A 23,388-nucleotide genomic window follows, 5' to 3' on the forward strand; every position below is an offset into this window, starting at 1 on the left:
CACGATTTAATCTTTGTTACTTAAAAAAGAGGCAATGTGTCAAGGAGAGGTAAAATTGGCAAAGGCCTTGCATATGCTAAGCAAGACGGAAGGACCAGAATGTTGACAGAACGCCAAAAAGGCCTCCTGACAACCAGGGGAAGCCAAACATGGCCCCTCCCTCATAACCTCTGGCTGCATTACATGGAGTTGAGGAACACAGGATTCTTGCACACAATCAGTTTGACTTGCAGGAGCTGCAATTTAACCAGACACAAAAAGCAATGGAGCAGCTGGCCAAGGAGACCTTATGAAAATTGGCAAAGGGAAGGTCTCTGCTTGCCCTGGGTTGCCAGCTCCCCGTCCTCCTCCTCACCACTCTAAGTTAGCTCCTCTTCTCAGCAGTGGTTTCCCATCTTGGTGTGTTTTTTCTGAATTGTTTGGAGAACTCTCCAAAGCAATTCTGTCTTCTAGGCAACGTTTCAGCAGGAAGAAATGCTTTCACCACCAATTCCCCCAGTGAATGGGGCCTGTTCCCTGAGAAAGCAGGATGCCCTTTCCTTCCTTGCCTACTTTATAGCCTTGATTTTATATATATATATATTTCCTTTAGCCTTCTGTTCTCAGGCTTGCTGGATTCCCCTAATATCCCTTCTGCTGTTCCTTTCACACATCCATGTTTTGCAAGTCATACGGAATGAAAAGTTTCTGCAACTGTGTACTTGAAATGATTTGCCCAGTTTGGAGCACCCATTGAACTCAGGCTGCACAGTGTGAAACCTCATCTGTTACACTGAGTTGGGGGCTAGGAAGTAGGGCGAGTCTGGAGGGGCGGTGTAGGTTGTCCTGTCCTTGGCAGTGCCGAAAGGGAGGGAATGGAAATGCATGGTTTGCTGGGCAGGAGGGCTTTGGCAGAGAAGATGTATGGGGGTGGGGTGGGGGGGACAGGTGCCTTGGTTCGGTTGCGAGGAGAACCCTGCAAAACCACTAAACCTTCCTAGGAGTCCTGAGCCCTGGCCTTGCCAGTCATGTTCCTTAAAAGCTGACTTGTGCCTGTGCTGTGTTAACAGAGCCTGGGATTGCTTGGCAACCACATGGACCTCCACAATGGAAACACAAAATATCTCAGAAGGGAATTGATTCTGGATCTGGAGGCATCCACCCTCTGCCCACTTACCTGGGGCTGTGACCTGAGAACAGCCGGCTAATCCAATGTGACCACCTCTCCCTTCCTGCCTTGGGAATTTGTGCTCTTGTGGTCCACGGATGTTCAGTGGAGGAAGCCTGAGCATCCTCCCCCTTTGGTAAAATGCCAGACCCAAACCATCCACCCGTGGTTATGTGCTTCTTTTGACCAGAATTGTGGACAGATGTATTTAAAGGAATTACATAGCTGTGTAATACATTTCAGTGGCTGGCAGTAATAGTCTATATTTGGAGACACTATGTACTTCAGCCCTTCTAATAAATTCTGGTATTTTTCAGCCACATTTCTTGGTGTGTTGCCTCTCTTTCTGAGTGGAAAGGATAAAACCGAGAGAGGCCAAGGAAGATGGCCAACAGGGGCTTTTCCACGGCTGATCCACCCAGCAGCATTCATTGCTGGGGCTTCTTTCCACAGCCCTCTGGTTGACAGCAGGGCCTGTGCAAGTAAGTGCCGCCGCTTCAGAGGAGTGCAAAAGCTTTGCTTGGAATAAGGCACTTTCACAATAAGCAGGGCAAAACGGAATCACCTTCCAAAATGAATGGCTCCCTTCTTTTTCCCTCCATGCCTGGATTTACTAGATGACTTCATCACTGGCAGGGACATTTTTGTGTGTGGAAAATACCCATAGGCCAGGCAGGAGAGTCAAGGCTATGCTTCTGAGGAGGTGCACATGAAGGGGGCAGGTGGGTGGAGTCAGGAAGCATCTCCAGCAGAAAAGCTGGGTTTCTAACCCAGCCTTTTCATTTTTTTCCATGCTCAATCCCTCCCCCCCCACTTCCTCCACCTTCTCTGATCACAAAACCACTTTTTTTGTCCACCTAAAACTGGTGACAGAGGAGGAAATGCCCACAGGATGCAAGTTAGTTACCTCGGCATCAGGAGATCTGCCCCCCCCATTTTTTTCCCAATAGAAATGATTGATTTCCAAAATTAAGATGCTTCTAAGCATCTCTTGGGTGCAGCATCTCTGCCCAGACGTTGCTGAGAGGGAAATGGAGAGTTCTGTTATCCAAGGATGCTCAGAGGACTCTCAAAAGGTCCCACAGGTGGGCACCCAACTTTGGCACGACTGTGGTTTGTGTGTTGCTGAGATTAACTAAGCCATTTCCCCCTTGAGGAAGTCATTTGGTCGAGTATTGAAGCTGCTTTCAGGAAGTGGCTAGACCACAGTGAGGCTCCGCAGAGGTGCTTTCGCTCCCCTTGCTTGGAATGTGTTTGGATGGCTTGGAAGGGCAAAGGGCTGGGAATTCAGCTTCCTAATTTTTTGCTGCAGACTTGGCTCTGATGTGCGATAGGCAGCATCCGATGCGGCAGCTGCCTCTCTTCCCATTTCCCAGACTCCCTCTGGAGCTACTTGAGAAGCCGCCCGGTAGTTTTGATCCACAAATCCCCCAACAGCTTCAGGCGAAGTTTGCCGAAGCAGCCTTTCCTTCCCGACGCGCTTCTTGCTGTGCAGCCTTCAGAGCAACCCAATTCTGCCTTTTGCCGCTCTCAGAAGTTGGGCCGGCGCCCCTTCCCAAGGCGGCCAGAGGAGCAGCGCCCTATCCCGGCCCCCTCCTCCCGCACTGCCAGAAAGCCAAAGGTGGGGGGGGGGCTTTTCTTTTAAAGGCCCCTTTTAAGGCGCGAAGGGCCGGCAGCAGAGGCGGCTCCTCCGGCGGCAGCGCAGCAGCAGAGAAGCTCCGCCCGCCGCTCCCAGACTTCCCACCGGAGGGAGTTCAGGAGCCGTCGGGGCCGCCCTCGCCTCCTCCCAGCAGCCGGAGCCTCGGACCGAGCAGGGCCTTCAGCGAGGGAAGGTCCCAGGCGGCGGGCGGGACCGGCCCGGGCCCGCAGCCGGGCGATCGGGGGCGGGGAGAGGGCTGGTCGGTCGTCCCCCCCCCCCACGGCGCTCGCGGGAGGTGGACGAGGGCTACGGCTGCGCACTTGGTCCCCGCTGCGCGTGCGCAGACCGCGTCCCCGGACGTCTCCCGCACCGCGCGCAGGCGCTCCTCGTCCCGCGCGCCAGTGACAGCAGCCTCGGCGCCGCCGCCGCCCCTCCCCCTCCTTCGACGCGGCCCGTGAGGCGTTTCCAGGCAGGCGGCGGCGAGGGCGGGGGAGGGGAGCAGCCGGGCGGGGGGCTCCGGCGCGGCGCCATGCGGCGGAGCCCGGCGAGGCCCGGCGGGAGCAGCGGGAGGCCGGGCCTGAGAGGCGGCGGCGGCGGCGGCGGGTTGGGCTGAGCGGCGCCGGGTGAGGCGGGCGGGGCCATGGCGGCGGTGGCGGCCGCCGGCTCCCCGCCGCGTGGCACCGAGGTGAGCGTGGCCGGGGGCGGCGGGCGCGTGGCGGTGCGGCTGCAGGCGGCGGCGGGGCGTGGGCGCGGGCGGCGTGGGCGCGCGCGGGCGGCGCTGGGGCCGGGGCTGGGGCTGGGGCTGGGGGCCGGGCGGGCGCCGCAGCTCTTCGAGCGCGCCTCGTCGCGCTGGTGGGACCCGCGCTTCGACTCGAGCAACCTGGAGCAGGCCTGCCGCGAGCGCCGCTTCCCGCAGACGCGGCGCCGGCTCCGCTACGCGCTCTGCTACCTGGGCGCGGCGGCGCTGCTGTGGGGCGCCTACCTGGGCTGGCGGCGGGGCGGGGCGGCGGCGGCGGGGGTGGCGCTGGCCTTCCTGGCCGCCTGCCTGGCCGCGCTTCTCTTCACCTTCACGCGCGCCTACGGCCGCCACCCGGCCGGCTCGTCGCTGGCGCTGACCCTCCTGGTGTTGGCCCTCCCGCTGGCCACGCAGCTGCCGACGGCGCCCGGGCCCGGCGCGGGGGGCAACGGGAGCGCGCGCGCCGCGCCCCCGCCCTGCCTGTCCCCGGTGGGCAGCTTCTCGCTGTGCGTGGCCGCGCTGCTGCTGCTCTACGCCGTGCCGCACCTGCCGCTCTACCTGAGCCTGCTGTTTGGACTGGGCGGTTCGGCGCTCTTCGAGGCGCTGGGCTACGGCTTCCGCGACGAGCGCTGCTTCGCGCGCCCGCCGGGCCAGCGGCTGGCCCCCTGGGAGCTCCTGGGCAAGGCCCTGCTGCACCTCTGCATCCACGCCACCGGCGTTCACCTCTTCATCATGTCGGAGGTGCGGTCCAGGAGCACCTTCCTCAAGGTGGGGCAGTCCATCATGCACGGGAAGGACCTGGAGGTGGAGAAGGCCTTGAAGGAGCGCATGATCCACTCGGTCATGCCCAGGATCATCGCCGACGACCTGATGAAGCAGGGGGATGAGGACAGCGAGAACTCCTCCGTCAAACGCCATTCTGCCTCCAGCCCCAAAAGTAGGAAGAAGAAACCATCTATTCAGAAGACCCCCATTGTCTTTCGCCCCTTCAAGATGCAGCAGATAGAACAAGTCAGTATTTTGTTTGCCGATATTGTAGGCTTTACCAAAATGAGTGCCAACAAATCTGCGCATGCCTTGGTGGGGCTTTTGAATGACCTCTTTGGCCGCTTTGATCGCCTCTGCGAGGACACCAAGTGCGAGAAGATAAGCACTTTGGGGGACTGCTACTACTGTGTGGCAGGGTGTCCCGAGCCCCGAGCGGATCACGCTTACTGCTGCATCGAGATGGGCTTGGGCATGATCAAAGCCATTGAGCAGTTTTGCCAAGAGAAGAAGGAGATGGTGAATATGAGGGTTGGCGTACACACCGGAACAGTCCTTTGTGGCATTTTGGGAATGAGGAGGTTTAAGTTTGATGTCTGGTCCAATGATGTCAATTTAGCTAACTTAATGGAACAACTGGGTGTCGCTGGAAAGGTCCATATTTCAGAGGCTACTGCAAAATACTTGGATGATCGCTACGAAATGGAGGATGGAAAGGTGATGGAGCGTGTGGGCCAGAGCGTGGTAGCAGACCAGCTGAAAGGTATTTCTCTCATTTTTGCCTGTGAATAAGTTGATTTGTTTTGGAAGTTAGCCTTTTCCTTCTCTTGTGCTAATGTGAGCAAATTTGGATCAATTTCATATTTTACATGAAACCTGCCATGTAAACGTGGTGCCTCGGCCCTTCCTGGTTCTTGAAGAGATACTAAAGATGAGGGAGGTATGCATTGTAGCTGCAATGTCTTTTGGTTTCCAAGTGGAATTTTAATTAACTGATTATTTTATAGTTTGTGACATGTGATTTAACACTAAAATGTACACTTCCATAATAAAAATATACTTTTATTGCTATGCAGGTAAGTCACATGATGTTTGGTAAAAAGAAATTATCACTTTGGAAGGAAAAAAAACCCTACAGTATTCTGGAGGACAGTTAAGATAGCTCTTCCATAAGATGGTTGAGCAAGGAAAAAAGTTGCTTTTGATACCAGCTTTTTGGGGGACAGTTTTTAGAATTCTATGAGTATTGTAAACTGCTAGAAGTTGGTATATAGTCCGCAGACTTTTTATTCTGCTGACCAACTTCTAGCAGTTTAGTATCAATTTTTATTAATGTCACAGACAAGGATTAGTAAAGGCATTTTAAATAAAAGAAAAGCACAGAGTATTGAGATAAATGTGAGTAGTGCGTGAGACTGGAGTAAAAGATGTTATAAAGTACACAAAAAACAGTTTTTCTTCAGCAGTGAGGCCCTATTTCCACACACTAAGGGAATGCTATGGATGTAATAGATTTAGATTTCAGTAAGGCATTGGATAGAGTACAAGACTCTGGGTCCGCGGCTGATGTTGTGTAATGCCAGGTCGGTGGTTAATAAAGCCCCCTTCATTTGTGACCTTATTTCGGAGGGGGGTGCGGACCTGGCAGGTATTACGGAGACCTGGTTGGGCCAGGAGGGGGGGGTCCCCCTCGTTGAGATGTGCCCGCCAGGTTTCCATGCATTTCATCAGCCAAGGGCCCAGGGGAGGGGTGGGGGAGTGGCGGTGATTATTAGGGAAAGTCTTTGTCCGAGGGAGACCACTGTTCCTCAGATAGCCGGATGTGAGTCCCTCTGTGTAAAGTGGGGCCGTGGGGTGCAGATGGGTTTGCTGACTACGTACCTGGCTCCCTGCCACGTGGCAGCGACCCTGCCCGAGCTACTCGACGTCATTGCCGGGGTGGCGGTTGATACCCCCAGACTTATCGTCATGGGGGATTTCAACCTTCCATCCGCGGGTGAGGCGTCAGAGGCGGCTCGGGAGTTCATGGCTTCCATGACGGCCATGGACCTGACCCAGTTAGTTCAAGGCCCAACTCACATAGGGGGACACACTCTGGACCTGATTTTTGTTTCTGGTCAGTGGTTGAATGATCTTGGTAGAGGGGACCTAGATATTAAACCCTTGTCATGGACAGATCATTCGCTCCTCCAACTAGACTTTCCTACTGCCGTCCCCCGCCGCAGGGAGACGGAGCCAACTAGATGGTTCCGTCCCAGGCGCCTGATGGAACCCGAAAGGTTCCTGACGGAGCTTGGGCCGTGCCCTGAGACCCTAACACACGACTCGACTGAAGAGCTGGTGGCCGCCTGGGAAAGGGCGGCCGCTGGAGCTTTGGACCGCGTCGTGCCTTTGCGGCCTCTGACCCGATGCCGATCTCAACTGGCTCCTTGGTTCTCTGAGGAGCTGAGAGAGATGAAGCGTCGGAAAAGACGCCTAGAGAGCATTTGGAGGACTAGTCAATCCGATTCCGACCGGACACAGGTGAGGTCTTATATCAAGACCTACCTAGTGGCGATAAAAGCGGCAAAGTCTAACCACTTTTCTGCTCTTATCGCATCTGCAGAGAACCGCCCAGCCGCCTTGTTTAGGGTGACCCACTCCCTCCTCCGGGGGGGAGTGCGGGAAGATCCCTTGCAGGGTCGCGCTGAGGATTTTGTGCAATTCCTGCACGATAAAGTCGCTCGGATTCGGGATGGCTTGGACTCCGACTGGATGAGTCCACGGGAGGAGACGAGGGCAGGTCTTGAGAATGTTACCTGGGAGGAGTTTGATCCTGTGACTCCCGAGGATGTGGACAGGGTTCTGGGTAAGATTAGTGCCGCCACGTGTTTATTGGACCCGTGTCCCTCCTGGTTGGTGCTGGCCTCCCGGGAGGTTACACGAGGCTGGCTCCAGGGGATTATAAGTGCTTCTCTGAGTGAGGGTGCCTTTCCTGCCGCCTTGAAAGAGGAGGTAGTGAGGCCCCTCCTCAAGAAGCCTTCCCTGGACCCGGCTGAATTAGCCAACTATCGTCCAGTCTCCAACCTTCGTTTTGTGGCGAAGGTTGTTGAGAGCGTGGTGGCACGACAACTTCCCCGGCACCTGGATGAAGCTATCTATCTAGACCCGTACCAGTCGGGCTTCAGGCAGGGGTACAGCACTGAAACGGCATTGGTCGCGTTGGTCGATGATCTCTGGAGGGCTCGGGACAGGGGCTGCTCCTCTGTCCTAGTCCTATTAGACCTCTTGGCGGCTTTTGATACCATCGACCATGGTATCATGCTGCAGCGGTTGAGGGGGTTAGGAATAGGGGGCACCGTTTTGCGGTGGTTCTCCTCCTTCCTCTCCGACCGCTCGCAGTTTGTGTTGGCAGGGGGACAGAGGTCGACCTCGAGGCATCTCACATGGGGAGTGCCGCAAGGGTCGGTCCTCTCGCCTCTCCTGTTCAACATTTATGTGAAGCCGCTGGGTGAGATCATCCGTGGTTTTGGGGTGAAGTGTCATCTGTACGCTGACGATACTCAGCTGTACATCTCCACCCCAGACCACCCCAACGATGCCCTTGATGTGATGTCCCGCTGCCTGGAGGCCGTGCGGGCCTGGATGGGGAGGAACAGGCTCAGACTCAACCCCTCCAAGACCGAGTGGCTGTGGCTTCCGGCGCCCCAATATAGTCAGCAGGTGCCATCGCTGACTATTGGGGGTGAATCCTTGCCCCCCACAGAGAGGGCTCGCAATCTGGGTGTCCTCCTGGACGCACGGCTGTCTTTAGAAGAGCACATGACGGCCGTGGCCAGGGGGGCCTTTTATCAGGTTCGCCTGATTCGCCAGTTGCAGCCCTTTCTGGATCGGGACGCCTTGCGCACGGTCACTCACGCCCTTGTCACCTCCCGGTTGGACTATTGTAATGCTCTCTACATGGGGCTCCCCTTGAAGAGCACTCGGAGGCTCCAACTGGTCCAGAATGCGGCCGCGCGGGTGGTTATGGGTGCAACCCGTTGCGCCCACGTGACACCCTAACTGCGCGAGCTGCACTGGCTCCCAGTGGTCTTCCGGGTGCGATTCAAGGTGTTGGTTACCACCTTTAAAGCGCTCTATGGCATAGGACCCGGGTACCTTCGAGACCGACTTCTGCCACCAATAGCCTCCCACCGACCAGTCCGCTCCCACAGAGAGGGTCTCCTCCGGGTGCCATCAGCCAAGTTATGTCGGCTGGCGACACCCAGGGGGAGGGCCTTCTCTGTGGGAGCCCCAGCCCTGTGGAATGAACTGCCCCCCGAAATACGAAAGATTTCCGACCTCCGGGTGTTTCGCTGCGCTCTGAAGACCCTGTTGTTCCGCCAGGCAGGGCTATTAACATAACGTTTTAAATTGGGGTATTTTAAATTTCTGGGATTTTAATTGGAGCCTAATTATTTAATGATTTTAAATTTTAAATTGTTGTCGTGTTTTTGTGTTTTTAAATAGGCTGTACACCGCCCTGAGTCCTTCGGGAGAAGGGCGGTATAGAAATAAAATTATTTATTTATTTATTTATTTAAGACAGCCGGCTACTTGATAAGAGAGAACAGTATGGGACACGCTGTGCCATTACCAGATGGGTTTGCAATTGGCTGATCGACCACACTCAGCATGTGGTCTTTATGGAACGACATTGGTGTGGAGGGAAGCATGCAGTGGGATACCTCAAGGTTCTTTCTTGGGACCAGTGCTCTTCAGGGTCTTTAGAAATGACCCAGATGGGAGAATTGAAGGGACGCTCATCAATTTGCAGATGACACACAGCTGTTCCCAATTTGGTCTTTTTAGTTTGATCATTTGATACAAAAAGCCTTTTGAGTTAACATTCACAGTGACACTAAAACAGTGCTTTTAAGTAAAAGTAAAAACAAAATATGTACAGTTTTTAAAAATTTGAAAGTACTCATGGATTATATTTCACAATCCTACCCTGTTTCTCCAAAAATAAGGCATCCCCTGATAATAAGCCCAATCGGGCTTTTGAGTGCATGGCAATAAGGCCAAGCGCTTATTCCAGGTTTCAAAAAAATATAAGACAGGGTCTTATTTTTGGGGAAACGCGGTATTAAAAAAAAGAATAGAAAACTAGCCAATGAGAAATCAATTACTACCCTAGTAGCTGGCCAAGTAATTTATAAAATGCAGATTTGTTGCTAAAAAGTGGATTTGGCTGTTTCCAAAGGAGAAATGAGTCATTTCTCTGCAGGCTGTGATGGCAAGGGATGTAGGATGGCCATCTGTAGTAAACAGCGTTTTGCAGAAAGGAGCTCTACAGGTAAGTTGGGGGAAGTGTATAGTAGAAGAATAACAACAGATATGTTAACTATAGTTTTCCTGTAGGTTTGAAAACATACTTGATCTCTGGCTTGAAAAAGAAGGAGACACATTGCAGCTGCTCAGAGACGCTCCTCCTTCCAGGTCTAGAAGCAGGAGATGGAAGCAAGTCACAGGGAACTTCATCGGAGAATGTGGATGATTTAGCAAAAACATTCAAGTACTTAGAAAAAAATAAGGTTCGAAAAATGCAAATTCTGTACATTTCTATGGATTTGTTTTTAGAAACCTATTTTCACAACCTACCCAAAATTGGAAGCTTTCATCTGCAGTTACTGATCCTCTAAGAAGGCAAATCATAAATTGGTTTATTTTTTTGCTCTGGAAGTCATAACACGAGAAGGTGTGGATTATGAGTTGGCTTTGAGGGGCTTGGTTTAAATCTCACATAGTTTAGGAGCCCTTGTGTCGTTAATTGCAGAAGTTGAAAAATGCTGCTCTAAGCACTTCTGAGAAAAAGCCAGCAAGCAGCTAGCATAAAGGGGCAAGGATCACGGTTGCCAGCCTTGGTAGAGTGAGTGACACAAAATCATTAAATGCAAGTAAGAAAAAAGACCATAACTTTTTGGATGGGTCTGCTTTTGCAAAGGGTGTATAAAAGCATTTGTTCCAAAAATCAAGCATTTGCTTTTCTAATATTATAATTGATTTAATCTGCTGATATGTACAAATTAGGTTGAGATATGAGATGGGGAAAAGACAGCTGCTAAATGCTAACTGTGTCTTCTCATGTGCATGATAACTTCTTTCAATGCCTAAGTGCCTCATTGTGTTCTGAAACATTTAAGGGAGGAAAAGTGTCACGTGCAGACTAGATAGCACCCCAGGAGTTACACAAAATATGTGCCATTTTGAATAGCATACAGACACTGGCAGTAGAGGCAGGCCAGGGACGAAAGGAGCAATTCACCCTGTAGTATGTTTCTTTGTGGTTGCAGATCTGCCATTCGTGCAGTGTTACTTTTTCCCCTGGCTGTGCTGTGAGTGCAGAGGAAGGAACATTTCAAAATGGATGCCAGGAGGACCATAAGACCAGCACAAAGGTAATTTTTTTTTTTTAATTTGATTTATATGCCGCCCTTCTCCGGAGACTCAGGGCGGCTTACAGTGCGTTAAGCAATAGCCTTCATACTTTTGTATATTTATACAAAGTCAGCTTATTGCTCCCACAAACTGGGTCCTCATTTAACGTACCTTAGAAAGGATGGAAGGCTGAGTCATCCTTGAGCCTGGTAAGATTCGAACCTGCAGAAATTGCAGGCAGCTGTGTTAATAACAGGGTGCATTAAACCACCGTACTACCAAGGCTCTTTTATTCTTCAAGTCACCTTCTTCTCTTCATCAACGGAGCAGAAGCTGATGCAGGTCGGTCATGAGATGAGACAGACTCAAATAGGGTGCAAGTAAAACTTTGGAATGAGATGGCCTTCAAGTGTTCGCCTAGGTGTTCTTGAGTGCAGATGGTTCCAAGCCCTTTTCTTATTCTCAGGAATCGTATGTATGAGATTTCTCCCTAGGATGATTTGAAGAGCACCGTGATGTACTTTGGATATTTTTAAAAATTATACATTCAAAAATAGAACAAAATCGTTGAACAGAGATGATTTTTCTACCACAGTATACTTGTAGAAACAGACAAGTATAATCTGAATTCTCTCTGACTTAATTATAAACTACTTCAATTTTTCTCTTTTTGTCTCATTCAGAGTCCTGGGGGAGGCAGCCCAAAGTCTCGGAATGGACTTCTAAGTCCCCCACAAGAGGAAAAACTCAGCAACAGCCAAACGTCTCTTTATGAAATGTTGCAAGAGAAGGGAAGATGGGTTGGAGCAAGCTTGGATCATTCAGCTCTTCTGCCACTGCGGTTCAAAAATATCCGAGAAAAAACAGATGCTCACTTTGTTGATGTCATTAAAGAAGACAGGTCAGGCAAAGCATTCTCATCACTTGGACCTTTGCTCTCCATGGGGCTCCACAAGGTTCAGCAGATTGGGGGGAGATGGAGCGCTTCAAGACCCACCAGTCTGAGTGCCATTTGCTCAGCCCCTCCCTCTGCTTATCACTTCCTATGGAATAGAAAATTGCTGAACCAAATGGGCTTGATTTGCTCAATTTTTTATCAGTGTTTTCTTTTATCAGTCTAGTTCTCTTTAAAGTTGTATTGTGTCCAGGAAGGTTGAGTGTTAACCTGCAGCCTGTGAACAGACATGCTGCAGTTAAATCAGCTAATCTCACCAATTCTTTTTTTTTTTTATTTACACTTTATTGATTTTTTTTTATACAGATAAAATATAATAACAATTTCTATTTGACATCGGATTCGCAGTGTTTGTATATATATACATGAAAAAAAATATCTGGTGTTATTTATACTATGTATTTCTAATTGATTTCTACACCTTTTACTCCTTCCTTGATTCTATCATTTATCCATTCGTACCATCTTCCCCACACAGTATCATAATCTGAATTTTCATCATTATTTATCTCGTGCGTTAATTTACTTATCTCTGCACACTCTAAAATTTTACTAATTATAAGGTCGTATTCTTTTTTTTAACATACACGAATGCCACTTTTCTGAGGCTTGGTGGAGTGCAGGGTCTCAGCATACAAACAGGAAGCCAACTTGTTGTGCATACTTGTTAAGTTGCAACAACGAGACCTCTGGCCCTGGCAAGGGGACTTTTCCTTATTTAATGGTGGTCTCATTTATGCAGTTTTTATGTTGACAGATAGAGTCTGGCTGAAATGCTTGGAAGAGATAAGTTCTGTGGTTTTTTTTCAACGAGCTGCTGATTGTCCTAATTTCTCTGTGCTGAGGATGAGTGATCTGTTTGCAACAATCAGAATAGGCGCTTTGTGATCTGTGTGGTCTCATTCGTTGTTTGCCAACAAGTTTATGGCAGTGCTGAGATTAGAAGTTTATTCTTGGCTCCCACCTTAGACACAAAGCCCGTTGGATGACCTTGGGCCAGTCATTTTGTCACAGCCCTAGTAAGTAGGCATTGGCAAACAACTTCTGAAAAAATTGTTTGGCAATGTCAAGAAAATTACAGGGACTTGTCCAGGCAATCTCTGAGAATCAGACACAGTAGAGCAGAAGGAAAAGAAAATTATTCATGCAGTGTAGTTGATTGAGGTCCAGTCATTAAGCAGCAATTACTTTTTATTTGAAGAGTTAATACAGCACTCCTCTTTCCCCAAGCCCAATTAAGGATGGGCTAATAATTAAAGATGCCTGTGTTTCAGTGATCTGTCAAAGGAGGATGATTAATCATTATTTCTTTGTTGGAAAATAAACTTTCCTAAAATGAATGTTTTCCCTCAGCTTGATGAAAGACTATTTTTTTAAGCCACCCATTAACAAGTTGAGCCTGAACTTCCTTGAACCTGATTTGGAGATGGCCTACCGGAGCAGCTACCAAGAAGAGGTAAGGTTTTGTGTGTGTGGATCTGTGTGCACACAGGCACATGCATGCTGATAGTATCTGAGGAACACAGTAACAAAATTCCAAAACAATTTATGTTTATTTTAACTGTTCATGTTGACTGGGGAGAGATCAGTAATTGTTATGCTGCCTGTTTTCTACACTGATATTCCCTCTTTGAAAAAGAAGCTTGGTTGGCAGTTTGGCAGTTACTTTTGATTTAGGCTTTGTTTTAAATCATTTCAAGTGTGTTTTGTCTCTGCTTTTGCTATTGGTGAAGGGAAGTCTTTGAAAGAGAAACTGAAATTGCAGCATCCGCAGCGTAGCAACCAGGCTCCTGTCTAGAGTCTCCAACCAGGAACATGTAATACCTGTTTTGATAAACTATGTTGGCTTGATGCTAAATTTAAGGAGCTTGCTTTTATGTACAAACATTCACACCCTTCCTACTTGAACCATATAAATTAACAAATAAAACTTTTTTCTCTTCTAGCATTTTACTGCTTTTATTTAAATAGGTATATGAAATTCTGGCAACGTATCTGATAAACTGCAGGAGACATACTACTCTTCAGGCCACTAAACTTCACATATAAATTTGGGCTCAAATTTGCAAGCTTCCCCAAGAATGTTTTTATCGATTATTTATTTTACAGACCTTTGTCCTGGAAACAGTCCCTGTTGTGACTGCTTTAAACTTTAGTCCTGTATCACTTCTTCCTTTGTGTGTCTATATTCACTAAGTCAGGTTTTTTTCCTTGTCATTCCATACAGAGTGGGCAAATGTGCACTGTTTGCATACGAAGATAATTAAAAGATAGGTGGTTAAAAACAAGGTCTGTAGACTGGAAGGTCTGGTTATAAACTAAAATATCTCTCAGCTATCCGAAGTAACGATCCATGACACTTATAATAACCTCATATCAAGGAGAAGTTATCTGATTTCTTCTAAAGCGGTTTTGAGAATAACTTCCTGTAAGAATCTAGATTCGGTTTGTTGTACTCACTTTTGCTGATTGTTTTCATTCTGGTGGTCTTTTAGAAACTGATTCTGAAAACTGCTGCTGTATCTTAGTAATTTTTTTCTAAAATAGAGAGCAGAGAACCATTGTAAAGAGTGGAGGTCATCTCTGGATCAGATTCTGAAATCAAAGCGAAAAGTGTAGAGTTAGGTGACTTTTGATTTCCCTGCTTGGTGTTGGGTTCTGAAGAAGCTCCTGTGTGGCCAGCCAACTTCAACCTTTTCGTTCTCCCCAGGTTGTTAGAAGAGTCCCTGTGAAGACCTTCGCTAGCGCTACCTTCAGCTCCCTCCTGGACGTATGCCTATCCGCCACCGTCTTCCTCATCCTCTCCATCGCTTGCTTCCTGAAACATGGGGTGGTGGCCTCTCCTCCTCCTCCTGCAGCCGTGGCTGTGGCAGTAGTGGCCGTCTTGCTCGAGGTGGTCTCTCTTACTGTCTCCATCAGGTGAGCCAAACGCTGTGCTTGTCCTCCCTCCTTCAATATCAGGGCTTCCTTGTTGGATGCAGGTGACAGCAAATGCACCCCCCCCCCCCGGTGCAAAGGGAGGCTGTCCTGATTTTGGAAGGGGGGAAGCTCTGATGTCACTGATGGGCACTTGTGGTGGAGAAGCATTCTCCTGAGGCTAAGGGCAGGGAAAGCTCAGCAGCTGTCTCTACGGTTTCCAGGATGGCTTTCTTTCTGGAGGATATGATGGTCTGCACCAAGCGACTCTTGGAAGTGATTGCTGGGTGGCTGCCCCGACACTTCATCGGAGCCGTTTTGATCTCCCTGCCTGCTCTTGCGGTCTTCTCACACTTCACCTCTGAGTTTGGATCCAACCTCTATGTACGTTGGCCTCAGCACCAGCTCTTGGTGGGCAAGCAGAGTTTCCGAGTGAGAAAGCACGGGGTGTGGGGATATCTTTTACCCTACTTTCGGTCATTGGATGCTCTGGGTCTAAAATTTTTTTTTTTTTAAATTTGATTTATATGCCGCCCTTCTCCAGAGACTCAGGGCAGCTTACAATGCGTTAAGCAATAACCTTCATACTTTTGTATATTTATACAAAGTCAGCTTATTGCCCCCACAAACTGGGTCCTCAATTTACCTACCTTAGAAAGGATGGAAGGCTGAGTCAACCTTGAGCCTGGGGAGATTCAAACTTGCAGTAATTGCAGGCAGCTGAATGTTAATAACAGGCTATTAGTCTGCTGCGCCACCAGGCTCTTCTGGTGCCAAATCACACGGAGAGACTTCTTGTCCAGGAGTGGAAACAGGTAGCCGGAAGGGGCAGTGGCCCCCTTTGTCCATCCCAGTCATCTAGAATAGTCCCAAAGGGCTCCACTTCTCAGTCAGAGTTTTGCTCCCAGCGCCGGGAGCCTAGAGGAGGAGGGAGGGGGCGCCTCCCTCCTCCTCCTAGGTTTATCTTCCACCCAAATTTGGTCTGCTGCAATTCCCTGGACGACTACTGTCTAAGAAGCCAGTGGATTCTGAATCAGACTGCCTGCCTTTAGTGAACTTTTCCCTGGATTAGGTGATACTTCAGCCTGTGGTCTGACCACCCTAGGAATCTGCGTGGCAGAGCCACCCTGTTTCTGTCCTCCCAACTCATAATGAAATTAGGCATTTTCTGCCAGGCACAGAAGCAGACAGACCTTAAATACGACTTCAGTCAAATCCATGGAGGATGAAAGATTTCGTGACTGCTCTAATATTGTCGCTTATTTTAACTTTGGGATTTTTTTGAGGAAAGGTACAGCAGTTTTGCTCTAATTTGCTCCACTGTTCTAACATTTCTTTTGTTGCAGTCCACCATGTTTATGTGTTCTGCAGTTCTCATCACAATAGTCCAGTACTGTAACTTTTGTCAGCTCAGCTCCTGGATGAGATCCACTTTGGCTACCCTTGTTGGGGGGGTCCTCCTCCTCCTCCTGTACGTGTCCTGGTGTCCTGACAGGTGAGTCAAGACAAACCACTGCAATCCTAATGAAGACCAGGCTGCCATATCCAGGAAAGGTCCCAGGATGCTGGAATGAAGCCTGCTTGCTTCAAGAGAAGTGCCACAATTGTTGCCAGTTTTGCCTAGGAGTGTGGCTAAGCGATGGAGGAGAAAGTCTAAAGAGGGCTGGGGTGTGCATGCATCACAGGGATTAGCAATTTAGTGAGAGAAGAAGTCCTACTTTGTGACTACTGCCATATGGTTGCCTTTGTTTTGGTCCAGACTGTTGGTTTGTTGATAATGTGAGTCCCTTATGTTTCTGTTCCAGCGTTTTGGAGGATTCAAACCTTGTTTCATTGAGGAACCTAAGGTATGTTTTTAAGAGCTATTGGACTTTATTGTGTGTCAGCCTCCAGTCTTTGGTGTATATTCTTTAAGGATCCAAACTGCTCTATTCTGCCAGCTGAGAGTCAGTATAGAAGTTGTGACCAAAATGAAAAAGATTTTGAAGAGGCTAAAATTTGGACTGTGAACCACAGGTTTCCTTTTTATGAATCTCAGAGTACTCTTAAGTTCTCAAGCCGTGAGAGCCGTTCTCAGTGGTGGGTTTCTACTGGTTCGCCCTGGTTCGGACGATCCGGTAGTGGCGGCGGGAGGCTCTGCCCACCCGCCGGACATCATCACGGGCACTCTGCGCATGTGCAGAGTGCACACACGCATGCACTCACAGTTCCGAACCAGTAGCGAAGGTAAGTGGAACCCACTACTGCGTGAGATGGATTATTTCTAAGCACAATATTTTTATAGAGCAATAACATTATAAAGCCAGGTGCTCTTAAGGTGTCATGCCTATATATTCACAAGTCTCTCACTTGCAGTGTGGCCAGATGTGTCTCTTCTGTTAACTACTAAGAGAGAAGCTGTAATGATCTGAGCTGTTGAACAGTTTCTATATGTATCAAGATACGTATCAAAATTGGATGTTCTTAACAATGAGTACATCACACATTTGATTTAAGGAAATTCTCTTTGGAGTTTGACTTGGAAAAAAATGTTGCATCGGGCTGGCCGTCCTCAGCCTACATGCCCGATGCCATTTCAGCATATCCCAGCTTCACATGTACCCTTTGTGCCAACACACAGAGCCTTTAAATGTTGATACATGTTCATGTAAAAACTAGATGATTATAATGATCACAGCACCTGTTTGAGATCCCAAACAGAATGATCTGAAGTTATCTTTAAAGAATGCATTATCTTTTTTGTTTTGTTCCTTCCCCAGCTTCATAGAGAATGTCTGCAACAGGTCTGCATCAGAGGACTTCAGTAGGCCGGCAGATCTGATTGGCCTGGAAGTGGTTTTAGGCCTCTTCCTTCTCCTTGTCTTAGTTTGGTTCTTAAATCGGGAGTTTGAGGTGAGTTACCGTCTCCATTATCATGGAGATGTGGAAGCTGATCTTCACCGTACCAAGATTCAAAGCATGAGGGACCAGGCGGACTGGCTCCTGCGGAACATCATTCCCTACCATGTGGCCGAGCAGCTGAAAGTGTCTCAAAGCTATTCCAAAAACCACGACAGCGGGGGTGTGATCTTTGCCAGCATTGTGAACTTCAGTGAGTTCTACGAGGAGAATTACGAAGGAGGCAAGGAATGTTACCGTGTCCTGAATGAACTGATTGGAGACTTTGATGAGCTGCTAAGCAAGCCTGATTACAGCAACATTGAGAAAATCAAAACCATCGGGGCCACCTACATGGCTGCCTCTGGGCTGAACGCTTCCCAGTGCCAGGACAGCAGTAACCCTCATGCCCATCTGCAGACGCTCTTTGAATTTGCCAAAGAAATGATGCGTGTGGTGGATGACTTTAACAACAACATGCTGTGGTTCAATTTTAAGTTGAGGATCGGCTTTAACCATGGCCCCCTGACAGCTGGGGTCATCGGCACCACCAAGCTCTTGTACGACATCTGGGGGGACACTGTGAACATAGCAAGCAGGATGGACACCACGGGAGTCGAGTGCCGGATCCAGGTGAGTGAGGAGAGTTACCGCATTCTTCACAAAATGGGCTATGACTTTGATTACCGTGGGACAGTCAATGTGAAGGGCAAAGGCCAAATGAAGACTTTCCTCTATCCCAAATGCATGGACAGTGGGGTGGTGCCCCACCATCAGTTGTCTATCTCGCCAGATATTCGGGTTCAAGTGGATGGCAGCATTGGGCGGTCTCCAACTGATGAGATCACCAACTTGGTGCCTTCTGTACAGAACTTGGACAAGATGCCTCCCGACATAGAGCTCAAAGATTTGCTTCCCCGCTTCAAGAAGTTTCCCAAAGAATTGGTTAAATTAGACAGTCGCCCTCAGTTTGGTGCAGCTGGTGAGAAGGGTGTCTGTGAGGAGGCTGGGCCAGGAGAGGTCAATGAACTGACCAAACTGAACAGCTCCCGGAGTGTGTGATGCCCATCGATTCTTCTCAGCGAGAAATCTGAGCTCTCTCCAACTGACCTTTTCTCTTGCACAGTGGGCTGACAGGAAATGACACAGCCTGGCTCAGTTGTTACCCATTTCTTTGGGCACCTGAATTGGAGAGGATCGTAGCCATGCCAGGCTCTGGCCCCTCTTTTTCACTTCCCTTGAAATGTTTATTTTTTCCTGAGAGGAGACATCAAGTGCCTTCAGACAGACTCTGCTGGATTCCTCTCTGGACTGAGGAGGAGCGATATAGATTGGGGTTTGGAACACATTTAAAGGACAAGCTGTGGTTGCTTCATTTTTGTTCCTCATCAACAGCTTCCTTTGCACCTCCAAGCAGAGTGAATAAATAGGTGTGAGTGTGTACAGCACTCACACTTTATATGTAAACACGGACAATTGCATGTTTGCCTACCTTCTGTGATCGACACTAAGAACTGCTCAAAGGAGATACCAGGGGCCGGAAGGAATGATCATCTTGGAACAGGGAGGAATGAGAAGATTTCATTTGGAGTTCAGTACTTACTAAAGAAGCAGCTGAGCTGTTGTTTGCCAAAATCAGATTAAAGTGCCATTGTGCTTTCTGGAACGCTGGACTTGCCGTTTCCCGGCAGATCAGAAGGGGGCAGGTAGTGTACAGCCCATCTTTCCCAGCCAGTCGGATGTGCTGGTGCCGCCAGTTTTGGTCCTGGTGGTTCCTCATTTTTCCTTTGCCAATTTAGGGGGCAGGTAGTAAGGCCTGACTTGGGCCTGCCCCACTTTATTTTCTGCTTTGGGGGCCCTGCTGGCCCCCATCAGTTTACCTGTCTACATGCAAAAGGCAGCCTGTCCCTCAGCAGAATTGGCCCCAAAGGTGATGATAATACCTCCAGGGGCATCTGGATTAACTCGTGCAGTATTTGAGTCATAACTGTGTGTCACAAGATGTCAAAACAAGCGGGAATAAGATAAGACCTCAGCCATGTAGCCTTTTGCTGAGGAAATGATACACTCTTTTATTTGGCACAATATTTTTATTCCAGTATACTCTAGTGAAATATTGGTCCACCTAAAGAAAAGAAATTCAATCATAAATCTGTAATATTAATATGCAAAAATGAATAGGGACTTACTTACTTTTTTCCAAGCTCAAATAACCTGAAAATCAAAATGCTTTTAGGGTTAGACAAACTTGGGCTACTTTAAAAGTATTAAGTTTTAATGTATCATAGAACTCTCCTTTGGCACTTTTTCACCACCAGACTTGATGAAGCCTGAAGATGACAGAGTTCCCTCTTTTTGTGGGTCAGCTGATTCTGTTAAAACTAGAGTATAGGCTTTTTTCCTGCCAATTATTGAACGCATCCCAAGAATTTGTGGCCCAAGGAGCTTTTCTGTACCTCATTCTTTCTTTGAATCTACCATCACAGATGTGCCAAACAGCACTACAGTGCGCAAGCCCCTTTTCCAGCATGGGCTGAAGGCGCAGCAATGCAGGCTGCCCTCCACGCTTTTCAGGGAGGAAAACAGGGCTGTGTGCTTCGCAAAGCGCAATTACAAAGGCAACCTTTTTTTCTGCCTAGCATACTGTGGTTACATTCGTAAACACCAGGATTGGGAATTACCAGCAATGTACGCAATAGGTTGTTAGGAGTAGGCTGAACTCATTTGGATGCATCTTCTTGCCTCCCTTTCAGTCGAGCTTCCAGAAAAATCAGTGTCAATTTATATTCTCTATAAATGAATAATCTGAGGTTACCCTTTGAATCCTAGTCTCTGTTTGAACTGCTGTTTTCCCTATGCTAAGTGGATCGCGCTTAATGCCAAGCCTCAGCAGGCAGACAGCTACTAGAAAGAACTTTTTTGGGTGGTGGCATTTTGCTTCAGGATCAAAAATAGCTATAGCTATAGTCCTTCGATTTCTTCCTGGGTTCTGCTCTCAGTATGGAGTAGATTGTTGATTGCCTAGGGTTTCCTGCCAAAAGGGACCTGCAGAGTTAAATTCAACCTTTTCAGATAAGAGCAGTAGCATTGCCTAGATTGCTGCTGAGAGTAGCTCTTTCTTGTGTCAAAAGTGCAGAAAGTTCTGAGTCTTTATTTTATTTACTTCAGTTCCAGACACCAATGGTCTTGGAGAGGGAAAGAGCTTGGCCATTTTATGGTTCAGCAACTGTTGTGTTCACTTAGCAAAGTAACCTGAAAAGTAAATTCCACAACCTCCTTTTGAAGAATGCAGCATGCTATCTTGAAGCTTTTATCTATGGCAAACAGGGTAGCTTGCTGGCCTAAGCCATCTTGGATCCTAGAAAGTATTTCTTGCTGTGACCAAATAACTGCTTCAACCAAGGTTAGTGGGGTATTCCAGCCCTTTCCCTGTCAGAAAGGTCCAGAAGACAAGTTAAACAGGCTTCCACAGACAGTTTTTATTCTAAAAGCTGTTCATGTTGCCACTATCTGCAGATAACTAGATGGAAAGAAGGGTCCCTTGGGAAAATGGAATAACTGTTGAGCATTTCAAGCATAGCAAAACAGCAACAAAAATTCTGAAAGAAGACAGGTTGTGGGTCCATCATGGTAGTTCAGAAGTTTTGAATAAGTGCTTTATTAAATGTGTATGTAAATAATACAACTCCAATACTGTGCAGTGTCCTGTATTTTGGTTTGGAATATTCTGAGATGAAAGAACTTGACAATATAATGGGAAATTGCAGGCTGATAGAAGAAATACACTGATGGACTAACAAGCAGCAAATTCCTGAAGGGTAGGAGGGACGGGTGGGATAGTAAGAGAAGCCAAGGTCTGGTGCCTTTTTGTAAGGAAACTCCTCACAGCTTAGGCTAGGCTGTACTGTAAAGTGGCTTAAGGAGACATCAGGGCCTGATGTGGAGAGACGGGAGACTTTTGTACAGAAGAGGGCTAGGAAGGAGCTCTGCCTTGCTTTGCTGAAAGTGGAGTTTCATTAAAATTCTTGTCACTTACTGAAGTTGGATTCAGTCAAATCAAGGCAGTAAGTGCCTGTTTGGGAGTGGATCAAGCCTGCATCCTCTTCTGCTGACTGTAATCTCTTGATCAAAGTCTTTGCTTTTGACTTCCACAGCAAGCAATTTCCTCCTTGCCTGTCATCTGGGATTGTCTGGTTTGCTCCCTAGTAAATCCTGGCAGGAATAATAGTTTCTCCTTTTTCTCCATAACTTGCATTTCCTACAGAGCATCTGCTAGTTCTGAAGTGTGCAGGGATCACAATGGTGCCAGTGGGGCGCTGTTCCCATTTTATAGAAACAATACCTCTAGAAGAGGCCACGGGACTATTGACCTCTGTGAGAAGCTCCTGAGCACTGGAGAATTTGAGGGCTGCCCAAGTGTATGCTGGTTCTTCACTGCTACTGCCTCTTCTGTGCTGCTGATCCACATAGCAGGGAGGTTTGAGTATCTGCTCTCCTAGATCTCAGAAGCAAGATACACCAGATCATCTTAATCTGGACAGGAACATTTTATGTCTGATGGCTGGTTGGTGTGTTTTAGGAGTTTTCTGGGGCTGTTTCATCTTAGCAATAGGCCCTGGCAGATGCATTTTGTCCTGGGAAATAGGAAGTGGTGCACCTCCTTTGCCTCTGTCTTAAGTCTGGGCTATGCAACACCCTTGTCTGTCCTCAGTGTACACAAGAATTGATCCTTTGTCACTGTTGCCTCTTGTGCTGAATTAGGGGAAGAGCAAGAGATAAGCAATGAAACTTGAAGCCGCTTCGTTGGCTTGAAATGTGTCTGTGCTCAAACCATGTGCCTACATACAGTGAATTGGACTATTGTGTACTCAGGCCAATTTCTTGGGTAAACATGATATAATTTATTAACTAATCTTCAGCTGGTTTGCAGGGTACATAAGACTCAATAGTGCCATATGAACGCATCAGGGTTGTTGGGCTTCCCTTGAGCCAGGCTTTCCGAGGGAAGGCTCCTGAGCAACTGGGCTGGATTTTAAAATCCATTCCTTGGCATGGCCTTGACTCCTCTCAAGCCACTCCTGTGCTGGGGTGGCCCAGAGGTTAACTGACTGACTGTCGGAAGTGTGGAGAGTATTGCCAGATGTGGGATGTAAATAGCCGCTGAGAATAGGCCTGACTGGCACCTGAGAGCAAAGGTGAAATGCTGCAAGATGAATGGGGAAGAACGGTAGAAACCTTTCTTTGTTACTTAGGCAATGTAATCAATTCTCTATTAAACTCTTCTGTATTGGATATGCAGGATCACTTCTTTGTTCATACACCGGATCCAGAGAGCAACCATACACAGCCCAATGTTTACTGTCAGGTGACTGCAGTAGAAATCATGAAAAGGGTAGTGTTTCAAAGCCAGGAATTTATTCTTAGCACGAATCGATCTTGTCACAAAACTGGATCTTTCCAATCCTGTTCTCAACCATGATTCTTTGTTTCAGCTCAGAAGTTTTAGTACTGCTATTGTTGGACACATGGGGAAAAATAACCCTTACTAGGCTATTAAAATTACTTTAAACCCCATTAGTAAAAACCACTCATAAGCTCTTCCCATTCTCAGTCTACTTCAGCAACATTTAGGGACCAAGAATGATCTCATGTGATGTTGGGGAAACGCACGTCAACAAAAGCTGAGGTTTAACTTCTTCATCTTCTGCAACCTCACTCTGAGCCTAACCTGAAACCACAGAGTTGCTCCTACTATGGAAAACGCCAACTGAAATAACATACTGCGTGCAAGACACTCTGTTGCAAGCAGTGATGAGTTGTCTGCCAAAGAAATATTTATCTAGGAAAAATAAATCTGTGGTCCTTCAAAACAGGTGCAGATCTTCTTTTGGGGGTGGGTGGGTGTATTGAATGGTGCCCTCATACTTCTCTCTGGGCATTTAGGCAATGCTTAT

General features: G+C 48.1%; 1 protein-coding gene across 1 annotated transcript; it reads left to right on the top strand.

Moving 5' to 3' along the window:
* The first annotated feature begins 3,426 nt into the window (after positions 1-3,426).
* Positions 3,427-23,304, top strand: ADCY9 (adenylate cyclase 9). The gene is made up of 10 exons (XM_070955147.1): positions 3,427-5,050; positions 9,670-9,842; positions 10,602-10,706; positions 11,370-11,587; positions 12,995-13,097; positions 14,352-14,560; positions 14,782-14,941; positions 15,904-16,052; positions 16,363-16,404; positions 17,317-23,304. The coding sequence occupies exons 1-10, from the start codon at positions 3,427-3,429 to the stop codon at positions 18,494-18,496; spliced, it is 3,963 nt and encodes a 1,320-aa protein (XP_070811248.1). The 3' UTR covers positions 18,497-23,304.
* The last annotated feature ends 84 nt before the right edge of the window (positions 23,305-23,388 follow it).

The sequence above is a fragment of the Pituophis catenifer genome, unplaced genomic scaffold (genome assembly GCF_029215685.1).
Source record: "Pituophis catenifer annectens isolate HBS135680 unplaced genomic scaffold, rPitCat1.0.hap2 SCAF_16, whole genome shotgun sequence".
Classification (NCBI taxonomy): domain Eukaryota; kingdom Metazoa; phylum Chordata; class Lepidosauria; order Squamata; family Colubridae; genus Pituophis; species Pituophis catenifer.